This window comes from Cimex lectularius, unplaced genomic scaffold, assembly GCF_000648675.2.
Source record: "Cimex lectularius strain Harlan isolate CLEC.00 unplaced genomic scaffold, Clec_2.1 scaffold198, whole genome shotgun sequence".
In the NCBI taxonomy this organism is placed as follows: domain Eukaryota; kingdom Metazoa; phylum Arthropoda; class Insecta; order Hemiptera; family Cimicidae; genus Cimex; species Cimex lectularius.
The window spans coordinates 415350-440881 of record NW_019392853.1 but is presented as its reverse complement, the minus strand read 5'-3'; the positions used below and the strand labels follow the sequence as shown (position 1 = coordinate 440881).

Here is a 25532-nt window from a genome sequence, read left to right as displayed (position 1 = left end):
TGAACGCTGAAAAAGATAGCTTTTTTTAAATGTTTTATTAGCTTCAGTCATTCATCAGTAAATTTAAAATTCGAGATCATGTTAATTTTTTGTACTTTTTACATAAACTTCAAATTGAACTGTCGATATCATCTTTGGAGCGGCGCTTTATAACAGTCGATAAGAAATTTTAATAAGCTTTCATTTTGTCGTCCTCTACTTTTCCCGATTTCTCAACCGTTTTCGAGTTATTCGCTCGATTTGGGCAAAAATCGAGGTTTTTTACGTGCTCATAGAAAAACAACGATTCACTTCCAATTCTAACATACATAAACATATTGCGTCAATACGTTATTCGAAGCCAACTGCCACAACACCTACGAAATGGGAAGGAAAAGTTGAATTTCCGTGATAAGGTAAACAAGTGTTATCGACAACAGAAGCATTACGCATTCCAAAAGATCAAAGTAAGAATTGTCGCTTTCCTGTTAACTTTTTTGAAAAAGTCCTCGGAACAAAAGTTGTAGAGCGTAAAATTTGCGAAAACATGACGGTTCAAAATTTAAGCATTATTGAAAATGCGGGAGAGGGAGAGAGGGTAATCGGTTTTTCTGATGAAGGACTGAAACTAGGAAAATTATTTTAAAAAAGCCACCTTCTTCAGCATAACATTTTCAAAAATGAGGCCTAGTCTGTGACTTAAAAGTCTAAGAAAATATGCATTTTCAGTTAGCCATTTTTTCGAGCAAAAACCAGGTGGTCGGTTTTTTTTTAATGGGCAGTTTATAAAAGAAAGAGATCATTATCTTCTAGGTATGCTATAGACAGATTTGATTCCTTTTATTATTATTTTACATTTCACATAATTTAGCATCGATTATGTAGTCCTGTAAAACATCGATTATTACAGTCCTTTATGCTTTTTATTCGTGGCAGTCATTTCAAATCTAATGTATAAGCTTAAGGCTTGGAACTATAACACAATTGCTTCTTATTTCTACTTTTAATGTGAAGTTTTTAATTATAATGCTTCTAATTTGGACTAGCAGAAAATAGATATGTTCTGGTTCAGAGACACCATTTTGCAAGACCTTCGTGTCATGTGGGTTTAGCATACTGTTGACGCCTTGAAAGTGAGTTTTTACAATTTTTTCTAGAATTGAACCTACTGAAGATGGTAAAATATACTTGTCTATCACGATGATCATATTTTTCATACAAATTATCGAACTGCACTGTTTTACACCATTATTTGGCTAATAAAACCTATTTCGAAAAGTTTGTGCATTTTGATAGGAAAGTCCTAATGATTAGTTATCAAATAAACAAGTAATGATAATAGTATATTTTTATCGTCCATTCATTATAAATTTTTTATCATTATTACCTTTAATTGAACAAAAAACAGAAGTGCATTTGTAAATGTCTGTCCAGATAAAAGTAGCTGATCTCACACAATGAAATCTAAGCTTATTAGGGTATTTCTCACTTTTCCCGCTAAGACAAAAAGAAAAGGATGTTATGAATGTTTTTCGTCCGAATAAAAGACTTTGTAAGATCTAATGGGGTGAAAAGGAAAACAAAAAGGGGTTAGAAGTAAAAAAGGAAGTCCGGACGAGACCCTGAAGTGTAGTATATCTTCACTTTCCAACATGTCACAACCGATATACTTCTTTGCGGGCCCTTAACCGTGGCGCCGCCCCGCCCTTTAAATTTATATTGTCCTAGGCCAGAAACAACGTGGATTTACAGAGGCGACGGAGATGAATAAATCTCGATTCACAAAAAGACGGCTCGACCGGGTAAAAGATTATTTATAAAAACATGATCCGTTTGTCAAGCTCCCTGGAGTCCTTATGAAATATTCACGCGTTTTAGAAATAGGATAAAAGTATTAAAATTCCCCCTTTTACAGACGCCAAATTTATGCAAGCGTACTATGTGTAATAAAGGTACAATAGAATAATACATAAAAAATTGACACGGATTATAATTGGACGCTCGATTTTTTAGTATGAAAAGAACCAAACATTTTATTAACCTCATACTCTATTTTGAGAAAGAAAACAGATACATTCATAACCGAAAATCACAAAGAATAACAAGTTGTTAAAGTACAAGTATTTACAGCACATTTGGGTTATACGGCTTTTCTTTGCCAAAATAAAAATATGAAAAGCTTCTACCAAGTTTATTTACATTTGTTTAGGTTCCAAAAATAAAATGTACAAATAAATTATATGATTTAACATTAGAAGAATAAATAAAGAACAATACACGTATAACCAAATAATGTTTAGTTCTACAACGTAAAAAGGTATTGGAATATCGATCAAATTACTTTTTCTAATCTATCTTGGCCCTTCATTTAAACCATTTTTGGTTTACTTATTATTAAAATATAGTGTTTGATATCAAAAAGTCCTTTTAAAATTTTTATATAACCACACCCTTAATAATCCGGACTCAATCATTTTAGCAGAGAGAAAGAGAAATACAACTTTCCCGAGAGAGAGAGAGAGAGAGAGAGAGAGAGAGAGAGAGAGAGAGAGAAATTGTGATGGATAGTTGCATAGACAATTAAATAGAAACCGAGAGAAAGAAGTGATTTGTATAAACATAAATAGTAAATGTGTGGTGTTTAGTGACCGTTATTTAATGATTATTTGGAGGTCGTGAGATGCGGTCTGGTGTGACGTAGATTTTAGAAAAACATTTTCTTTACTGTGCCAACGTTTCGATATTTATTGAGATCATCTTCAGAGCCTGAGATTCGAATCCCGCTAGTGACACTAAGTTTTTATCTGAACTAATATCTTACATAAAGATTAATTAATTGAGATTGTTTAAATTTTACAAATACATGTAAGACGTGAAAAAAGGGTGTGTAAACCCGGTCGCAGCTACGCTAATATAATATCATTAATCAAATTCAATATTGATAACACACATATATCATCATCACGTTAAACAAAACATATATTACAACATATGAAACAAATATCACATTCCACACATCATTTCTACATAGTCTAATTTTTCAACAATTTAGCTTTCCTTTCCCTAATTATCCCCGTCTATATAATCCTGAAAGGATAATTTGGCCGAACCATTATCCATTTTTTCCTTTCACCTCAAAGAATCCGTCTCCTTATATAAAAATGTCTTTCTATACCGACTTGCTTCCCCACCCCTTCAAAATCCAACGTATATAAACATAAAACATCAATATCTCACTGGCACTCTCAACACGACACACAAGAATGACACATCTACACGGAAAACAAACACTTTGAGTGAGTACAAATACTTTGGTTGTATCTAAAATTTCTAGCATTGTATAAATTCATTGTTTTACATCCTACATGTATTTGTAAAATCCAAACAATGTTTATAAATCCCAAGCCCTGAAGATGATCTCAATAAAGATCGAAACGTTGGCACTAAAGAAAATGTTTTTCTAAAACCTACGTCACACCAGACCGCATCTCACGACCTCCAAATAATCATAAATTGTAAAGATAGATAGATAAAGAAAGAGAGAGAAAGAAAAAGAGGTCTGTCTACTCACCTATGGAGAGAAATACAGAAATAAATGAAAATCGTGATGCATAGAGATGGGGGAAGAGCGAGTTAGAGAGAAACAAAGTCAACAACAAGAAAAAAGGGGGAGAAAGAGACAGGGAGAAAAAAGATAACGAAAAAGAGAAAATATACCCTGTGAAAAATAAGCATAAGAAAATATATGATAGATAAAAAGACAAATAAAAAAATAATACACTTGAGTACTTATTTAAATTAATGTTTATCTGCCCTTTACCTTGTTACATCTTATTCTCTCGGGTAATACAAGAAAATTCAATTAAACTTTTAAACGGTGATACAATTCTTGCGAATGGAGCTCGGTATCTGGAATTCGCAATAATTAAGTATTTTATCCGAAATTGATGTCAGCACAATTACAGGCACATTGCTCGTTTTAGCATAAAATTGCATTGCCATTTCCATTTATAGTTTCTGAATAATGAAAGAAATTTTCTTAATCTTTCTTTAGCAATAAAATCTGAGTAAATACTGCATTTATTTTCAAAGAATTATGCATTTTACAAGTAAACTTGTAATATAAAAATTTCAGTTTATACCGACTGAAAATAAAATATAAATTAGAATCGAATTAAACCCAAGAACGCAAATAAGTAGAACTTAATGAATGAATATATTGGGTTGTCCGGAAAATAATGCAGGATTTTAAGTTTTCATTAAAAAAAATCTATATAAAATATTCTGTTTACGTTTACAGGATTACTCATTTGTATGAATGTCAACACTTATTAATCCTCTTCCAAATGATATTGTTTTTTTACCTCTGTAGCATTCCGCTACTTGGAAATAATTCAGTCATCCTTATAATGTCAAAGCGAGAATTTCGTACGATTTTCTTTTACGAGTTTAAACTCGGCCGAAGCGGAGCCCAAACGGCTAGAAACATTAACCAAGTCTGGGGCGAGGGTTGTGTTAATGAGTGCACTGTGCAAAGGTGGTTTAAAAAATTTCGGGAGGGAGATTTCAGCCTTGAAGATGAAGAAGGTCGTGGAAGGCCTTCCTCTCTTAATGATGATGTTCTGCGATCAGTGGTGGAAGAAAACCCCAAAACAACTGTTCGAGAACTTGCAGAGCAACTCAAAGTCAGTAAAACGACCGTCGCTGACCACCTCAAGGCGATTGGAAAAGTGAAAAAACTCGAAAATTGGGTTCCACACTCATTAAACGATCGCCAAAAAAATCAGCGCTTTGATGTTTGTGCATCACTTCTTTGTCGAAACAAAAATGACCCATTTCTGGCCAGAATTGTTACATGTGACGAAAAGTGGATTCTCTACGATAACACTAGACGTTCTGGACAGTGGCTCGACAAAGGAGAAGCTCCAATACATTTTCCAAAGCCCCCAACTCATCAAAAAAAGGTAATGGTTACGGTATGGTGGGCTTCATTTGGTTTAATACACTACAGCTTCTTAAATCCTGGCGAAACCATCAATGCTGAATCATACTGTAACCAAATTAATACCATGCATCAGAAATTGGCAGTAATGAAGCCCTCTTTGGTCAATCGGAAAGGGCCCATTTTGTTGCATGACAACGCTCGACCACATGTGTCACGTGTAACGTCACAAAAATTATTGGAGCTTGGCTATGAAACTTTGCCTCACCCACCCTACTCTCCGGACCTCTCGCCTACTGACTACCATTTTTTTAGACACCTGGACCACTACTTACAACACATAATATTCAAAAATCAAACGGAACTGGAAAATGCATTTATTGACTTTATCAATTCTAAAAATTCTGAATTCTACTCAGACGGAATTAATAAGTTACCAACACGTTGGGAGAAATGTATTGAGAGTATGGGAAATTATTTTGATTAAAGAACATTGCTTTAAAGTAACTAGTTTCTTTTTTTTTGTTTAATACCAAAATCCTGCATTATTTTCCGGACAACCCAATAATAATTTATAAAAGTCGAAAAATATAGCTTTTGAGCCGTTGCATTGTCATTAAATAGTAATCTTATTCGATACAATACTCTAAAGGTAATATAACAATATTTGAATATAGAAATGATAATGAAGTAGGAACTATCTTTTTAAAAAGGATATTTGAATATGTCTATTGTTGTATTTAAGGTCTAGTCGCATTTTTAGAAAGTTAGTTTAACTTTAATCAAACCTAACAACTTAATAGCATTTGTTCAGGAAATCTTATGACTGTTTTGTTACATTGTAGTTCAACTGAGTCCAAACAAATTGAACAAGGATGCCAAAATATTAAAAAAAGACTATATTATATGTTATGTGTTGCCTTTTCTTTTTAAGTCTTACTTATTGTTCAACTAAATTTTATCGTACAATTCACGTGAGGCAATCAGATGTCTCAAAAAATGAAGTTTTCGTTTAATATCTTCTCTTAAAAAACAAATAACCGAAGAGGTTTTTCAGTAAGTTGATTTTTCAAACAAATTTGTTTCAATCGTAGCAACATTTTGAAACTTATGTCTGATTACATAATCAAGTTTATGATCGGTGATCTTTGCAATTATTTAAATTTCTTGAAAGGCACGTTACCGCAACCCTGTTACAGGCAAACGCTGTGTTGAGCTGGACCCGCCAACAACCAGTAAAGAAACTTTTTTTTCTAATTTAAACCAAGGTTTGACCTAGTTTTATGAAAATTTGATGAAACCAGGAGGCCCGGGTTTATAGCCGTCTGGGATAACATGTTACAACTGTCTTTTCAATGAACAACAGAACCCCTGAGTTTTTACTACCCCCGCTCCCAGTTGTTGTTTTATTAAATTTATTGACTAAGTTGGTATCATAAAGTTTGGAAACATTGAATTCGCTAGGGGACTCGTATAGTACGAATGCGTACGAAATACTTATATGAGTTAAATTTGGTTGTGGTGATGAACATAAAATTTGGACGTCTAATGTCATTAATATGAATAAGTTTAAATTTAATTTTTATTTCAATTAATTAAGATTTTTAGTTGAGGTAAAAAAGGATCGAGGTCACGATAGCTCAAGTGGTAGAGCAGCGGCGTATCTAGCCGAAGATCGTGGGTTCGAATCCCGCTCGTGACACTGACTTTTTTATCTCAATTAAAAACCTTAATTAATTGTAATAAAATCATAATGTTGAAAGTACTTTTCTTCAACATTTCGTAAGTAATTTATCATTGAATTAGGAACGGAAAATAAACTCACGGTACTCTAGTGCTGAATGTCTAGCCGGTTTATTAAAAAATAATGGCTATATACCAATATTTATGTCCTCTTTCCTGTTGCTGGTTCTTCTCTTTTATTTTCTTATCAGGACAAATCTGCGAAGTATAATATTTGTGATTTTACTATTGAGTCAAAGATATGGGTTGGACTTTTCGAACTTATGAGTAATTACAAAAATCGCCCATAATTTCTCACAGGTACATAATCTCGCCTAATCCAACGAATTCCATAACTAATCTTTTCTATTCAGCCCTAATCCAAAACAACCTAACCTAACCCAACTCAGCCTGACTTAACCAAACCACTCATAACGGTCGTAAACTAACTTAATCTAAACCGACCTAACCGAACCCAACCCATGCGCACTCCCTCCTAAGCTAACCAACCGGACCCCTCATAACCTAAACTGTCGTAACCTAACCTAATCCAATCCAACGTAACCTAAACCAACCTAACCTAACCGTACCTAAACCCTGCGCAATCCCTGGTCTCGCAAACAAATTTACTTTTATCTTTCAGAAACTTTACTATTTCAGTCAGATTCAACTCCTTTAACCTGTTGTTTTGTTCCGTCAGATTCTATTCGACTTCTCGCCGTATTCATTGGTTAACGAAAACAGAAACAACCAAGCGGTTCATCACCCGCAGACTTAAAAAGGAAATTTCACAATTTTTCATATGCTCTTTTTTGGTTTTAAGATGCCAACTTTAACTCACATTTCTTTAATAACGTATGTATATTATATTGTAAATCAATAAAAAATATTAAAGGGTCAATAAAATACAATTGACCTTTGATCATTATATAACAGCCAGAAATCCAAACAAGGCAAAATTTATGACTTTCAACTATAGACTTTGCGCAAAGAGGTAAAGTATTTAGTGAAATTAGAAACCACTTTTTAATTATAAATAGTTTCCTTCTTGTTCTGATTAATTATATCAATTAATATTTGTAACTAGACAAAGAGTTATCACAGAAAAACGCCCGAATTAACGAATAGTGATTTTTCTTTACGCGACCAAATAGTTTTTGATTAGAAAAACACCTGTAGGCCATCGTAATGCTAAACCTCTATTGCATGGATTTCCGAATGAAACATGGACAGTGTTTGGGAAGTTTGCACATTTTGATACGTTACTTTAATTCATTACTTAATATCAGTATGCTATCAAGAAAAAATTATCTGCTTCAGAAAAAGTTGTTGTTTTTTTTCTTCAATGACAGCGACATAAATAACCAGGAGAAAATTCTGTTGTGCTGTGAGTCGTGTTATTATATTCCTTGGCATACATATCTGCTATTTTTGTCCATAATGTATTATTATGGTATAAAAGAAATAATCTAGCTTGAAAATAATGGTTCATCTTACTCTAGCGATTTCGAGTAAAAGCACTCTCCGGAAGAGACTTTATTTCAAGAACCTCCAAAGGTTTACCGTGTGGATTTTGTCACAGCATTATTCCTAAGGAAATCAGCCCTTTCAGGCCCTTTCTGATAAAATTAGATTTGAAAAAACGAAATTTATCGATGGGACCGGATGACGGGGGGGAGAAACTAACGAAATTGAGAACAACGGCTCGAATCAGAAGAAGGCTTGTCTTATTGTTTTAACGCTATTCGCACGGCTTTCGAGGTTCTTTTCAGATTCAATAACTACCACAAAAAAAATAAAAATGTTGGAATAAATTTAGCCTTTTTTTTCTTTAATGTGTTAATGCATTTATTGTTTATTCCTGGTATTTTCCTGGTATTATTAGTTCTTTCTGGTCTAGTTTCCGTTGTAGGCTTTATATGAAGAAGTTTTTCTTACATGAATGGCCCATAGTTGCAAATTGTTCAGGTTTAAATGCACTTTAAAACACCAGCTGAAATGACAAAAACTGGATTGTTTTATGATTAAACACAAAAGGAAATGCTTAAAGGAATCATTAAAAAACTTATTCATCACTATATAATGGGAAATTTATCCCTCTTTCTAATGGTGCTATCAGATTTGCTACACCTTAAAGAGCAAGGACGGTTTTAAGCTAAAAGCCAGCGTTTTCAAGAAAATAAATTAATTTATAAATATCTCCGAAACTACTGACAATTTTTTTAAAACGTGTAGAGTACTTTATGTTGCAAATAATCTGAAAAATCATCTTCTTGAGTTTCGCGCATAGTTTGTGAATCGCCCTGTGTGTTTGTGTGTGTGCGTGTGTGTGTTTTTGGTTGAATGATTACAATTAGATTAAATTTTTCTTTATGAAAGTTCTCTCGTTAAACGTCCAGAGGGCTGTTAAGTTGCACATACAGCTGGTTATTACGGAGTTGAATAATTTATAAGCCCAGAACACTCTCCATAAAAAAACGCTTAGCTTTTGTATTTTTTATAGCCCTGTTCCCCCACATGTTATTATTTTAAAAGGGTTGAATTAGGAAGGATGCGTTGGTCGGCTTGGCGCAGAGAATATTAGGCATTTTTGAATTTAATTCTAGTTGACTGACATTCATTTGGTAAAATTGTATGGGATTATTTTTTTCTATATTACTGTGAAGCAATTTGATTGAGGACGCGTACGAAATTATTTTATAATTGAGTTGCGGGTGGTAGTAACAAAAATGATATATTAACGGTCACTAATCACCACACAAAAAAAAGATATATTTTAATTTCTTAAATTTGTCGATTTTACCTTTGAATATTTTCTTTGTTCAAATTACCGTAAATTGGTTCTTATTCCTACTTTTGATGTGAAGTTTTTCATTCTAATGACTTAAATTTTTCATTCAAATTAGTAGCAAAGGTTAAAATATATTGTCCTGGTTTAGAGACACCATTTTGCAAGACCTTCGTGTGATGTGGGTTTTGCATAGTGTCGACGCCTTCAAAGTGACCTCTTTTATCAAAAATTGGACTACTGATGGTAAAACATACTTTTCTATCATGATGATCATACTTTTCATAACAATTAATCTAAATGCGCCGTATTGCCCATTATTTGGCTAATAAAAGTTGTTACGAAAGTCCTAATGATTAGTTATCAAATCAACAAGTAATGATAATAGTCTATTATTATCGTCCTTTCGATATAATTTTTTTATCATTATTACTTTTAATTGGATAAAAAACAGATGGCCTATTTTTAACGAACTATTTTAGGCTTCCACAAAAAATATATGACACAAATCCCTTTTATTAAAGATTTTTAACCTTTACATATCATTATGTACTAGAAATAATTGAGTTGGGTTTAGTATGTCGATTCACTTTTTGTAAAAGATAACACATCCTTCACAAAATTACTATATATTGTACGTCCGAATTCATATAAGTAATCAAGATATTAATAAATAAGCAATGAGATATTTATGGCTCTCAAGTGCGAATAAGCTTATTTAAAAAAGTTGTTTTTGGCGTTATTGTCAGTCAGACTAAAATTTCCATACAATTCTCCATATTTTTTTTCTACGTAATGCAGTTTTTCAGTCAAATTATAATATTATTCTCTTAAAAACATTTTCTTCCTTTCTAAGATTTTATTCCTATATAATAAAGCAGTAGCGAAAGCTCTATTATTAAAGGTTTACTTTTATCCAGAAGGAGTTTGTTTCGGTAAGTAGTCGACTGAATTCAGTCATGGTTATTTTTATTTCAGCTATTTCAACAGAAATTGAATAGTTTTTTCGTCACGTGTAGTGTATGTTTTAAATAAAAACTTGCGTACAATAAAAACGAGTAAAGGTTATACAATATACGGTTCACTTTTAGATCAAATAAATAAATTTATTTTTGAAATAAAGCCTCGTCGCTCAAACTGTGATAATAAAGTTTCATCATGAATAAAATCACTGTTTCCCATTAGTTTTCCGAAAGTAAAATTTGTTTATTAAAAAATATTATGTAAATTTTACATTTAGCAGATTTATAAACCGCAGTTTTATTCTAAGAAACAAATCAAAACGTAATTACGTGAATTATAAAAATAATAAACTTCTTTTAGCTTTCATTTATGAATTTGTGTTAAAATGTTTTCAAGAGTAAGGGTCTTGTGTTTTAGCCAGCTTAATTAGGTACAAAGTAGCTTCACACAAGAAATATTCGCGCGTCAGTTTAAAAAAAAAACCTTTTTAGCATAAGAAAAAACTCTCCAGAATATGTTTTTGCGTAACATTTTTAAAACAGATTTTGTACTTTCTTCACAAGAAAATAACGTAAAATAGCCTTTTTTCCTAAATAAGTCCATTCAGTCTTTGTTTTGAGAGCACAAGAGGACTTCTGTTATTTTTCTAATATTGTCACTACATGTGTTACTATCTACCTTGAAGTTTTTACCAGCCGCATAAGTCCTTCGATTTGTATTAAATTCTTAGTTAAGTAACATGATTAATGAGCTTATTATTTAAAATCTTGAATAGAAACCTTTTATATTAAGACGAGTGTTATATCTTCTGTGCCACCCTCAATAGTGAGTCTATCTATTAGGTCGGCTAAGTACAGTCAATTTGCAAAAATACTAGGTTATTTAGAGCTTTGCTGTATCAGGCCTGTTTTAAGCTTTGGCGTGATGAAATCTTTTGCCTGTATCTGAAAAGTTAGAGACGAGTTTGGTCAGAAAAGCTAGGTTTTGGGTTAAGGATGGGTTTGGTTACACGTCCATGATTGTGTTTTTCCGTAAACCGGAGTGAATTTTTTTTTATTTAAAACTTTAATTTTCTAACCACAAAGCTCAAAACAACGCTATTAACGCTCATTAATAGGCTACGGTGTTTGTTCATTTTAGAGCAGTTCTTTCGACCAAATAGTGTCATCATTGACTGGCATGCTTTTCAGTTATCATATTGTTTCCTGTTGGTAGGTAGGGTTAGAACAGGTTAGTTTGGTAGGATTTAAAACGGGTTAGGTTAGGTTAATTCAGGTAGGGTTTGGGTAAGGTTACATATCCAACATTCAATATGCGAATTGCAAGTTTGAAAGATGTTTTTATGTTATATATTCTATTTTTTCATTATTATTATTATTTTATTTTATTTTTTTTGGCTGGAGCTTCCGACATCTAGGTCATTTCAGCCCCCAACTAAGTCTATATTCTAGTTACCATTTCAAACACTACATTAATACAAATAAATACATTCGTACAGGACACTCATTCTGTTTGGTCGGTGGAGTACTTGAAATTCCTCCACCGACCTATGCTTAAACTAATCTAGATTGGGGTCGATGGAGTGCTTTTATAAATATTCCGCCATCGATCCCGAACACACACTCATACGCTCTCGTTGATGACGTTATATTTCACCCTCACCCCTCGCCATTCACGCTAATAAATACATGCACTCAGACAAAACAAATAGACACACAACACATAAGACATATTATATACAATAGAAAAAACCAATTTCCCCCAAAAAGCGGAACAGGGGACCCAGAAACCCGCTGCAGTGCCATTTTCACATTTTATGGCATGCCTACACGCTCCCTGTAGGGCGCTAAGGCATCACATGTTTCCAGTATGTGGGACACATCGAGCAACCTTTCTCTGCATAAGGGGCACCTGCGCGGACTTTGGCCCAAGAACAGGTGCCCGTGTGTCAACCGTGTATAGCCTATTCTTAAACACCATTATTTTTTTTTTTTTAATCTTTCTGGGAGTCAGACTGATATTGCAACTGATACGTTCATAAATAAATAATAATGTAAATAATTCCAAAATAATTTTTACTTTATATGCAAAGTTTCTTTATTCATCTTTTTTCATAAGGAAAATAATTTCATTATTTTCCCCCAAGAATGTAGGGCAAAGAAAATTCATTATATACTTATCAGGAGCAAACCTTAATTTACATTATTATATTTTTCATAATAATAACTTTATCACTCGTTATAAATAGTCAACTACATAGTGAGATTTCTTCTTGAAGTCTGCGTGATCAGTCACAGGACCAAACTAAACCAACTTTAATTATATTTTAAATTGGCCCACCCTATTTTTTAAATAATAAATTTATAACTGTATTTTTTTTAATTAAACGGAAAGGAAAACTTTCAGAAAGTCGTGAAATAGCCAAATACTGTAAACGATGATGCGCTTTTATTTGTGTTTAAATGAAAGCATTTGAATTAAAATTAGTTCAGTGGGAAGAAAACCTGGTTCCACTTAGCTCTCTCGCCTACAAGATGTAATAATAGGATTAATTAAATCCCAAGCTTGGGCACATCCAGGCATCTCGGACTAGTCCATAAGCCTCTCAGGTTTAATTAATTCAATTACCACCAGTGCAAACTATCATCAGGTGAAAATACCAAACGAACAAAAAAAAAAGTGTAAATAAACAGAAGATGCGCCAGGGAAGAACGTAAAACCTTATTACTTGCAGTTCTTGTACGATTAAGGGAAGTCCAATCTGTCCTAGATTGCCCTAATCTCAGCTTCCCCCGGCTGGCAGATGCAATCCGCAGCTAATCTCATGTCCTAGCGATATTCCGTGGTGAAAAATTCGGTTTCTTTTGTGTTTTTTCATTATTAGAAAAGGTCAGGAAAAAATGCACAATCAACTAAGCCTGAAGATCGAAGATCGACACCAGTAAATAAGGCACAAAAATCAACTGGCCTTTTTTTCAGGTATTGATTCTTGATTGAATAAAAGAAGCATTCTTCAAAGATAAAAGAGTAAAAAAATTATAAAACCGTACTCCCCGGAGACTGGAAACTTGTAAACTTTTATGTGCCAACTTTTATCGTTAATGCTTACAGAAGTAGATGGAAATCCACTATACAGTCGATCCTTCCTGTGAAATGCATGAAGTACGTATAAAAAATTCCCTCATTCGCCGTCGTGAAAAACATTGCTTTACGTCTTGTAAAATAGAAATTTTAATTCAGTACAAATTCCTTCAACACAACGGCTTCAATTCCATCTGGATTTTTATTTCATCACTTTGAACGCAAATAAATCGTGATATCCCGGTCCGCCTTGTCTCGCTGTTTTTATCTCAATCTTATTTCTTCTATCATACCATATTCTCCTTGGAATAAATCAACAGGACAAACATTGCTCTAACTAGGAGAAGAAGGATAAGAATGTACTTATTATTAAACATAAGAACGATTTACAATAAATTTTAAGAATGGCAAAACGGCATCTGCAGGAGTTTGGAATTCTCCAGTGGCTATAAAAAATACATAAATCAAAATAATAATCTAGAATTAAAAATCGTATTTTTCCCTACCAAGTAATGCAAAATTAATCTTAAAATAGGAAATATCATTTCTTTAAAAACTAATATACTAATTTAACAACGAGGAACAAAATTAGTACAATTAAACTCCTTAATTAAATTCTACCAGTATTCCCAGGCCTTTCTCAACAAATTAGAGGTTTACAGAGCCGAGGACCAGCGAGAGAGCTACTTCCCATGTAGAGCTGGTGAACTTCGGCCACCACAGGGCATTCACAAAGGAAATAATGAAAAGCCTCCCTGGCATTCAAATTGCAATAACATCTTTCTCTGATAGGATCCTTCTTCAACCAGGGCAAATAATGAAAAATAACAATTCCCCTCTCAGCTTGAACAACTACCTTAATTGACCGAGATCCAATCCAGAGTCACTGCAGCCAAAAACACTCAATATCTGACTCCAAAAGGTATCTATCCATAGAAGAAAGTGCTCAGACTGCATAGCCATCCTCACAGACTCTTCCCGATGAACGAACTATTCCGATCTTCTATAAAAGTAATGAAAGCTGACTCTTCTTCTGCTAAGACATAAAAATCTTTATGTTCGAGTCACAATAAAGTCTTAAAAGGCGTTTTCAGTTTCACCGCGTTCTCTTAACAATTTATCCAATCAGAAGAGATCAAAATGCTTAAAAAAGTGAAAGTTTGTAGGCGAGAGGTCGAGTAAATGTGCAATGTGAGGTAAGGGTTCATATCTTAAGTCCTTAAGTTTCCTCAGGGTTGGCATTGCGACCTGTGGCCTTATCGTGAAGAAGAATCGGCCAATTCCACCAATTCTGGAAAAAACGTTGCAATTTTTTATCAATATTTCTCCTCTGTGATAGTTTCACCATAATTCGGAATTTTTTTTCGTTATGAGCTATGCATATTAGCCATGGTGACAATTCTTATATGTGTGTTCAAATTGGGGGGGTTATCGTGAAAAAAGGGCCAGAGGCGACGGTGGGAATCGAACCCACGACAAAGGTGTGAGAGTCTCTCATGCTAACCACTCGGCTACCCGACATTACAAAATGGTGTAATTTTACGAGCAAAACTATGAAATAAATTGTTAATTAAATTTTATGAGCAAAACCGTGTAATAAATTGTTCCAATTTTAGTATATGTACCGCCGAAGCGAGTACAATAAATTGTTAGTTAAATTCATTATATCAAAAAATCGTATTCCGGTGTTTTGATTAATTTTCTACCAAACCATTAAAATTAATTTTTTAAATAAAAACTAATTAATTTTTAATCACAGTTAATTTGGTTTATATTAAAATAAGTATGTTGTAATTAATATAACGACAATAATACATGTAGTTTGAATAAAAATATGAGTGTCCGGTTCTTTTGTCTTCGACTGTACTCGATGCGACCCGACGAAAATCTGGACAGTGGGGATCGCAGAGCGTCGGGTAGGGTAGCGTGGCATAGCATCGGGTAGATGTGCACGGGGGTAATGCAACCTTATGGAAAATCGGAGTTTGGAATTGCGTCGGGTAGCGTCGTATGGCGTAGCATCGGGTAAGTGTGTTTCTGCCTTAAGTCCTTAGGTTCCCGCAGGGTTAGCATTGCGACACGTGGCCTGTCATTATCGTGAAGAAGAATCGGCCAATTTCACCAATTCTGGAAAAAGACGTTGCAATTTTTTGTCAATTTCTTGGCAATATTTCTCCGCTGTGATAGTTTCACCATAATTCGGGAAATTATAGAGAACACCCCAGCAGAACACCACAAAACTGTCTCCATAACTTTTTTGGGTTCAAATTTGGTTTCTGGACGTGTTTGGGCACTTCATCGTTGTCCAACCGCTGGCCTATACGCATCCTGTTATCGAACAGAATCCATTTCTCATCGCGCATTATGATTCGATCAGAAATGGATCATTTTGGTGGCGCAACAGAAGAGATGTGCAAGTTTCAAGGCGTCGATTTCTTTAAGCTTTTGTTAGTTCGTGCGGTGCTCACTTGTCGAGCTTCTTTACTCACTAAGCTCTTCCGCAATTCCCCGTGTTGTCCTAGGTGAATTTTCTTCAATCAACGTTTTGAGTTGGTCGTCCACGACTGAAGGCCTACCACGACCTTCACTGTCTTCGAGATCCCATCGCTTCACCGTGCATTCGTTAAAGCTTCCCTTCCTCCAAACTGTATTGACGTTAGGCGCGGTTTGGGCCGCACTTCGCCCAAGTTTAAATTAGTAGAAATAAATTTGACGAAAATCTAGATTGGGCATATTTAATGTTGGAGGTTCTCACCCTTATAAAAATTCAATATAAACTATATGTTTTGTATAAAAGATAACAGTTAAAAGTATTTATTATAATCCATAAATTAGATTTGAGGATTTAGCTTTTTTTACATGACAAGTACCTTCGAAAATAAAACAAATTTTCAAAATCTGCATTAATTTTACACCAACCCAATAAAATCTATCAACACATTCACAGAGTTGAGGGGTCAGTTTGTAAAATTTCCATATCGGTATTGGAAATAAACATTTCTAAGTTACTTTTGTATAAACTAACAGTTTTCTTATTAACAATCATCTGGGATAGAACAGGTAAATACTCATAAACAGGAGAAATTAAACCAATTTTCTATGTGAGAGATAGCGGAAGATGATCTGAAAACAGTTCAGGGAGTACTCTGAATTCTTCAATAAGGGCAAGGCATTCAAAATATATACAATATAAATCAATCACTGAAGCGACTCTATTATTAATAAAATTAAATTCGCCCTCCAAATCACCAGAAATTATTAACCATTACCATTAAGGATCACTAATTCAAAGTTATCTCAGAGATCTAAAAGTTTGGAACCAAGCGTATTCAAAATGGTATCGTATTACTGCTCTAAATATTCTGTTTGTGTTTTAGTGACTGCGCATCCTGGAAAAAATATTAAAAATTTATCTTCAAAAAATATTCTCTCGTGCTTGAATAGTATTTCACTATCGCCTCTCGCCCAGCTACGATAAAATACACAAATCAATCCTTGTGAAGCTTTTTGTCGGCCTCCCTTATCTCCTGAAGCAATCGAGTATTGTTACACAACCTGTCGTATATCGGTATTTCTATTGTTACAAATGTTTATGTAAAACCATACATTTTCCTAATTCGAAATTCAACGTACAATTAAAAATTAAACAGTTAATTTGTTAAATACAATGGAGAAACAATAGAATCAAGAACAATGTAAATGCTGACATAACAGATCATTGTTTATTCCAACTGTTATAATTTTTGGACAAAATAACCATTTTAAATTAGCGTAACAAGGGGTCGATCAGGTTGAGTGTCACGAATTTGGACCAAACATTTTTTGATGATTCTACACTCCAAAATATCGAATCGGACACGTATCCGCCACTTCTTGTGAATAGGCCCTGATTTGGCCAAAAAAAATTTAAGTTGAAATTTTCCATTTTTTAATCTTTTTATTTCGCCGTTCTACTTATTCAAATCAACTATGTGAATATATCGTTTTACAACATTTTTATATAGATTGCAACAAAAATGTAGTAAAAGTTATCGATGTTTTTAAATGATCAAAAACTTTCTAAATACCAAATATTATTCAAATAAACCAGGTCAAAAAAATTTATTTCGTGAAAATAATATGAAATTGTGTTTTAACATCTCTAGAGACCCCTAAAAATGATTTTTTGTTTGAAATTTATCAATTTTTTGAATCCTAAAATTTTTCCGATTTTTAAGTAGTTCTCCAAATATATGATTGAAACGGCTATAATTTAAAAACGCCTAAAAGGATTTTAACGTCAAACATACCATTCGAAAGAAGAGAACTTAACGAAGTATGTACCATAAAAAGATATTTAAAAAAATTTATAAGAAAATACTAAAAATATTTTGGTCAAAAATTAACCTCGTTTTTATATGGAAATAATAGTCCGATTTTATTCTTTTTTTTTTTTTTTTTTTTTTGGCCTTATGGTCTAGCATATTGGCCAATTTTATTCTTTAAAACAATTATCATGAAAAAAGGTGTGAGCTTGCAATAGGAATGTCGGTCGTCGAAATTATCAGTCAAAAAATTATTTTCATCGATTTCCGCGAAAGTTGTATCAAAGTATACGGACCAACAGTTCGGCATGACACAAACGTTCTGCGGGTTTAGCCTATACTAAGTCGTTATGTTAAATTCATAAATATCTCATAATTATTCAATAAACGCTTCTTTTCATTTAATGTTACTTAATTTTCTGTTTCTAAATCATTTTTTAAAAAATCCCTAAATCTCCACTTCAAATGTATGAGTATTTATATTAATTGCCTTAAGTTTAAAAACATACAAGGTAAAAATATATATGTATATCCAACAAGAGAAAATATTCATGCAGAATTCATTAGAAAGTGGTCAAAACTTGGATTTGACCTCATTATCGTGATTCTTGCGTTATAAAACCCTTAGATACCGGCTTTATTGCCGGAGAGGAAAACTCAGTCATCGGGTTAATGAAGCTTTTTTCAAAATCTAATTTTAGTCGCAATCAAATGATCATAAATCGTTATTAAGAGATTAAAAGAATATTATTTTTGGTGAATTAATTTCATTGCTGGTTAAGATAAAAACAAAAATGTGACGCAGAATATTCTAATTTGGTATGATTTATAAATCAACAAATTACTGCTTTTTGGCATATTTTAATAAACATTCTGTAAGCAAAAAAGATCAGAAAATGATCAAAACTTGGATTTGATCTCATAGTCGCAATTCTACGTTATAAAACCTTAGATTGTGATGGTTTTATAAAAATTATCAAGTTCATTTTATAACTAATCAGACTATTATTTCCATTTAAAAAAACTAGGTTAATTTCTAACAAAAATATGTTCTTATTTTATGTATTTCTTTATAGAAATCTTTTATTTATTTTTATAGTACATATGTCATTAAAAAGCTACGTTACTCTTCTTTCAAATGGTATGTTTGACGTTAATATCCTTTTGGCCGTTTTTGAATTATAGCCTTTTAAATTAGATATTCCGATAACGATTTCTCAAAATTGGAAAAATTAAGGGGTCAAAAAAATCGATAAATTAGAATTCAAACAAAAATTTATATTTAGGGGTTTCTACAGGTGCTAAAAGGAAATTTTATATTAGTTTCCCAAAAAAAATTTATGATCTAGTTTACATGAAAAATATTTTTCTTAGAATTTTTGATATTGGTAAACTTTGTTGGCTTCTAATATATTTTTATTGCAATCTACATGTTAAAAAAATGCTTTAAAATGATATATTAACGTAGTTGATAGGAACAAGTAGAACGCCGAAATAAAAATATTTAAAAACGGAAAATTTTAACTTAAAAAAAATTTGGCTAAACCTGGGCCTATTCTCAAAAAGTGGCGGATACATGTCCGATATTTTGGAGTGTAGAATTACCAAAAAAGTGTGGTCCAAATCCGTGATATACCAACCTCCTTGCCCCCTTGTAAGACCTTTTAGACACAAAATTAAACCAGTCCCATGAGATGTCGAGCTTTAGAAGTGCTTCAAATAATTTTTTGAAAGCTGTGAATCGAGTGTTTTGGTCCATTGATGAGCTTGCAACTAATCTCTTACTCTCGTCATTTAAAAAAATTTGTAGCAAAAACTACTTAACAAAGTAAAGCTACATCTAACAACTCAACACTCTAAGAAGATTCGGTGTGCTCATTTTTTATGACATAAGTTGAATGGCAACTGGAAAATATTAAACTTGTTCAGAAAATAGCTTCTGTAAAAATTTTTTCACTTTTCGGTAGACTTTTCTCATTGTTATTCCTTATATTGAAACAATTCTTTGTTCATTTTGTTCTGCAACAATAAACAAATAATGGTAATGATCAATATTAGTATTATTTTAGAATGGGAAGAAATAAATTTTGTATTGTATAAAAAAAGGTGTAAAATTGTCACAAATTTAGATTGTTGCCAAAAATTAAAGATTCACTATTTTTACAAACCCCCATAGGTACAAGTTTTTAGGTAAAAACTGAGAAAAGTAAAAAAAGATTGGTTCTAACAAACGTAACAGATTTTGAAAAAACAGCAATTTTGGCTTTTTTTAAACAACTAAATGACCTCGAAAATTTGCTGTAATGCAATAAAATTTTAGTTTGATTCTTAAACAGAAAGTGTAGACTCTTGTGAAAAATAAATACAAATGAAAATTAAATTCTTCAAGTAAAAGTATAGTTTAAAAATGAAATAGCAAAAACCCAGTGTTCATCTCAAAAATGGTCTTAATAGACATAAAAGACATGTCCATTGACACAATTTCTCACAGAAGAAGCGAAAGGTGTATGAGTGAAAAGTAAATCAGCGAGAATAGATAAACCCAATAAATAAATCATGTCAATCAGTTACACATGTGCTAATCTACCCACAAACCGACAAATGCCACCAACCATAATACTGTGGTCAGGGTAAGTAAACAAGTAAAACCACAGGCAGTCCAAATTGATCAAAAAAGTACCATAGATACAGGGCAATTGTGTGGTGTAAAAACTCCAATTAAGAGTAGAAAAGTTCTTAAGTACACAAAGGATGGCATGCCTCAGTATACCAGTGAGGACCTTGGGTACAGCCAACACTAAGCGACCACTTCTACACATCTTCATCCACAGGGAAGCAGGATCGATTGCAAATAGAAGACTATTTAATCTAGAAAGAACCAGCTTCAATAAGTCACTATGATGCCAAATAATTAAAACTAAGAGAAGGATACTAGCAATACTAACAGACCCCATGTTTTTTAAGTATAACTTTGCAAAAAAGTTTTTTTGGGGAAGGGGAGCATGAAAGAGAGTTTATCAGAAATTGAACCCACAGCTCGATAGAGTGCATGAAATGTCAAAGGCAAAATTGCTCAGAGGGTTTTGAGCTTACTCGTTCTTACCTCCAGCAGGTCAATCGTGTTGACTTATATTCTCATTCATGGGTAAACACCATTTGAAAAAACTAGTGCAAAGAAAAGGCTAGGAAATTTCGAAGGCAGGGATGTTTTGCCATCGTTGGTTACGTCGGGCTCTAAAGAGATTAATGACTGGAAATCTAATCCCTCCCTGTCAGAGTGTAAACACCCCTTGCCCACAGAATTCTCGTTTTCCCAACCCCTACTCAGTCATCAGAGTTCTAGCTGGCATCAATCTAATAAAAAGGAAAAGAGTGCCATGGTCTATCATATTAAAAAATGATCTCGTAGCACCTGTTTTCCTTCCATACAAAAAAAAAAAATCCATGTCAGTAGGAAGATTAACAAAAACTACCAATTCATCACAGACTAAGTACAAAAAAATTATAGCGAAGCAACAAGCTTTTTTCCCTTTTGGGTCACTGGTGACAGTAGTCTCCCTTTCTTCTACTGTTACCTAAAATATCTATTGTGGAATTTACCTATCTTTATATCGTATATCAAGTATTTCTGCTTCTCTTTTTTATTGCTACATTAACAACTTTCCTAATTCCATAAAATATTGTTCCTACCTTCTTTAAGCAGACGACTTGCAAATTTACATTTATTTTCCACATGCTGACTTACAAGCTGCAAAAACAGTATTATTTTCACATTTTTTTATTAATGGTGTGGGGGGGCTACTTCTGATTGTGCCAGATTTACCAGAACAGCTTTAAGCTGAAGGTTGAGCATTCTAAAGCTTCCAGTGCTACTTGGCTGTTTGAGATCTGTGCACCTTTAGTCCCTTTATCTTTTGCTTTTTATCTATAAACAGGTATTGTTTGGGACCCAATCTATTCCTTAACAGTTGTTTTATTTTCTACTAGCCGTTAGCAATATTATATTTCCCCTAGCTACATAATTTATACCAAATTTAAAATTACAATGCTTGAAAAATGATTTACTCATTCGGAAACAAAATTGTTGTTGCCTGTCAAAATATGCATAAACATGAACATTCGTAGAAAAAAAGTACCAAAGAAAGAAAATAGGATCGCTTTTGGTTTTATAATCAAATACATCTATTGCTCTTCTTTTACATAAAATAAAGTAATTCTTACCATAAAGGAGAGCCAAACATCCACCTAGTTGGTCGTCATGGACAAGGGGTCAAACCATTTGTCAATAATTTTTTTTATATTATTTTGAAATAAAAAGCCATGGGCTGGCAAGGACTCAGGAAGTATGAGTCAGAATATTTAAATTAATTTCTGATCAGTGAAGCATGAACAGCCATGTGTTCAATAACAAAAATGGTGGTTAGACAATGCACATACCATAGTTTTAAAAAACTATAATAAAGGTCCAAATTACTATAAATGCATCTGATAAAGATAAAGTTGAAGGTGGCTGCTTCAACTTATTCACTGTTAATAGAGGACTATGACAGGGTGATGTTTTGTCAACCTTACTGTTTTGTATTTGTTGTGCACAGTTCTATTGCTTGGATCTCTGCTTGAAAACTTGATGGTGTGGGACCTAGAGGTTTATGCTTGGCAAAATTTGTGCCTTATTGTCCTAACTCACAGTTTCATTTATGTGTACCATAATAAGGCCCCTGTATTAACTTTATTGTTCCAAACATCTCTTTTTACTATTTTTATTTGCAAGGTCTATCAAAAATACATTTTATTTTAATTTTGTCAGACATGCATGATATTTTGAGATCTGTTCAGATCTTCGACCAGTAGTAAACAAATTATGTAAATTATCTACTATTACATTAAAATTTTAGCAATGCCTTTCACCCAATGTTAACGGTTGTCATGAAAATCACGACAATTTTTATTTAATTGACTTTTTGTTTATCTTTTTGTTATGTTGTAATTTTCAAGTTAAATTATTATTATTAACAATGAAGTAAACCTTATTAATTTTCAAACAAACAATAATTTATTTAGAAAAAAAATCTTATTTTTTATTTGTTTAAATTGTTCAGTCAAGAAAATTTTATTAATTTGTTATTTCGATTTGTATTATATAAAAATGTAAATAGTTCATTTGCCTAACAAATAGTTTGAAAAACTAGCGCTGCTTTCGCCGTAACGTGTAGTAGCTTGAAAGCAGTCGTAGAGTCTACTTCATATAAACTATCGTTAACAGGTTGGCAAAAGAAAATATTTTAATTCTTTTTTGTATGATTATTTTGATTGAGATTTTTTTTATATTTTGTTTCGAAGATTTTGAGTTTGTTTGTTTATTTTTTAAAAAGGAATATAAATTTTCGTTGTAATTCGGATTTTGTTTAATTTGTATTATTTCCACTGCGCAGCAAGGATCTGCTGAATATTATTTTTTATTAGTGTCCCATTCGGCAGTGTCCGAATAAAAGATACAACATACCTTCTTTACACGGTATACAACTAAATACATTTAAATTTTAATTTAAACTCACTAGTTTCGTGGTCTGCTTGATCAATTAATATCGTTCAGTTAATTAAGGTTTTTAGTTGAGATAAAAAAAAGTCAGTGTCAAAAGCGGGTTTCGAACCCACGACCTTCGGCTAGATACGTTGTTACTCTACCACTTGAGCTATTGTGATTTCGATTCACTCGGGACACTAACTTCCCATCTAAAATTCAAAAGGTGGGGTTGAGATGGGAAGTTAGTGCTCCAAGTGAATCAAGGTCATGATAGCTCAAGTGGTAGAGCAACGTCGTATCTAGCCGAAGGTCATGGGTTCGAATCCCTCTCGTGCCATTGACTTTTTTATCTCAACTAAAAACCTTAATTAATTGAAAGATTTTAATTTAAACTTTTTTCAGATTGTCTGTGGAATTACATCTCTCATAATGGGCACAGTTGCGCTGATAGAAGTGAGAGGAGAAATTAACTTGGGTCTGGGCATGCCTGCAGGTGTCGTTACAGTCATAGCAGCAGGTAACTTTTAAATTAATTAATTTCTTTTTCCTTGCCTCAATCAATGTGTTAAAAGTTGTAACTAACAAAAGTAACAAAGCTAGCATAACTTAACATAATATAAATATGTTTCAGGTGCAAGTATTCACACAAGCAGAGGTTTTAGCGGTTATAAAGAACCAAACTGCAACTCAAAACTTCGGTTCTTGGGCCCAAGGCTGAGTGTTGCGGTGCCAATGACATTTTTATGGTTCGTTGCTTGCATGTTGCAAGTCGTTCTGTCCGGTGCATGCCTGAGGGAGCTTGCCTTCTTCCCGAGCAACACACAGATGTCGGTGCTCGCTTCGTTGTTACTCGCCCTCTCCCTCCTCACACTCACAGCAGTTTTTGTCCTCCTTCGGATAGACTGTCATTACGACCCCGACTGACCCATGCTGCCGGCCCTTGAGCCCATACCGGCTGTGAGTCTGGTAGCGTCCGAAAGGCCGACAAGGCTCGCCTGGGTTGCCTGAATCTAGTGCAAAGTTGAACAGAGATTTGAAGAGTGGACCAATCTTCATTTTCAAAAAAAAAAAATATTTAAAAAGATCTAGTAATATTATTTTGTACAATCCCTGAATAATTTATTTTTTGAGTTATCGTGGAATAAGCAATGTTGATATGAAATAATAGTCATTTTCAATTGTAAAAAAACATGATGAAAGGATAATTGACTATAACAAAGTAAGCTAGCATAATACAAAGCATATTTATGACGTCAACTTATTTAAATTTCTAGTTAATTACTGACAGAAATATTTTTATAAGTTAATTAAACTGAAATAAGACAGTAGATATATTTATTTAAAATATTTTTAAACAAAGTGAATTAGACATTTTAAGGATAACTCAAAACTGACTTTTTTGTTTTTATTTTGTCATTACATGTGAATTTACAAGTTTTACCTTTCTTAGAAAGGTTTCAGTGGTTTGGACACTTGTTATAAAATTTATCTATGTATAAAAATACATAATTTTCTTTTCTCTTTTATAAATATGTATTTTTCCAAACAGGAACCATGCCTGCACACAATTTATTCATGAAAGGTTGACACTAAATGTCAACTTTAAGCAAATTCTAAAACATATCAGAGTTGATTCTGTAGATTTTTTGTTTTATAAATAATTCAATAAATGAATTGGAAGGATAATAAAATTATTTTTATAATCTGCTAAAGACAATGTCTTTTTTTCAGATTAGATTTTAGATTTATTTTACTAGTGTCGCATAACCATAAAAAATGCTATATTTTTATAATTGTCATCTGAAAATCATAAATTGATATACTCCATACGATGTAAGATTTATAAATTTTGTATATAATGTTTCTAATGTAGTTAAATCATTTTATAAACTTGTATAGTAACTGTTAATGTAATTTTGTTTTGTAGTTTTATTAATGTAAACATTGTTAGCAGTGAATTGTTGCCAAGAAACAGCTGAATAAAATGTCAAAATTTATTAGTAATTAAAAATTACTAGTGCCAAAAACATGAAATTGACTCAGAAAACAGACATGAAAAAATTCTAATATGTCCAAATTGTCCTCTTTGAGGCAAATAATATTCTTAATTTTGTAAAGTTGCAAAACCTTGGATATTAGAAGAAGTAATTTTTCAAAAGGCTCTTATCTTTTCTGGTTGTTTTTATTCTTTATTCTCCTTATAATATATATCATCTTATCTTTTTAAAA

The 25532-nt window shown here is 32.8% G+C and overlaps 1 protein-coding gene across 3 annotated transcripts in view; it reads left to right on the top strand.

The window, feature by feature from the left end:
• Window positions 1-25495, top strand: part of LOC112127581 — a 176294-nt gene extending 150799 nt beyond the window's left edge. For all 3 annotated transcript variants that reach the window (XM_024228711.1, XM_024228710.1, XM_024228712.1), the window contains exons 4-5: window positions 23706-23820; window positions 23935-25495. In XM_024228711.1, coding sequence (XP_024084479.1) covers window positions 23706-23820; window positions 23935-24227 — 408 coding nt within the window. In that variant the 3' untranslated portion in view covers window positions 24228-25495. The remainder of the gene's footprint in view (window positions 1-23705; window positions 23821-23934) is intronic.
• Window positions 25496-25532: the final 37 nt, after the last annotated feature.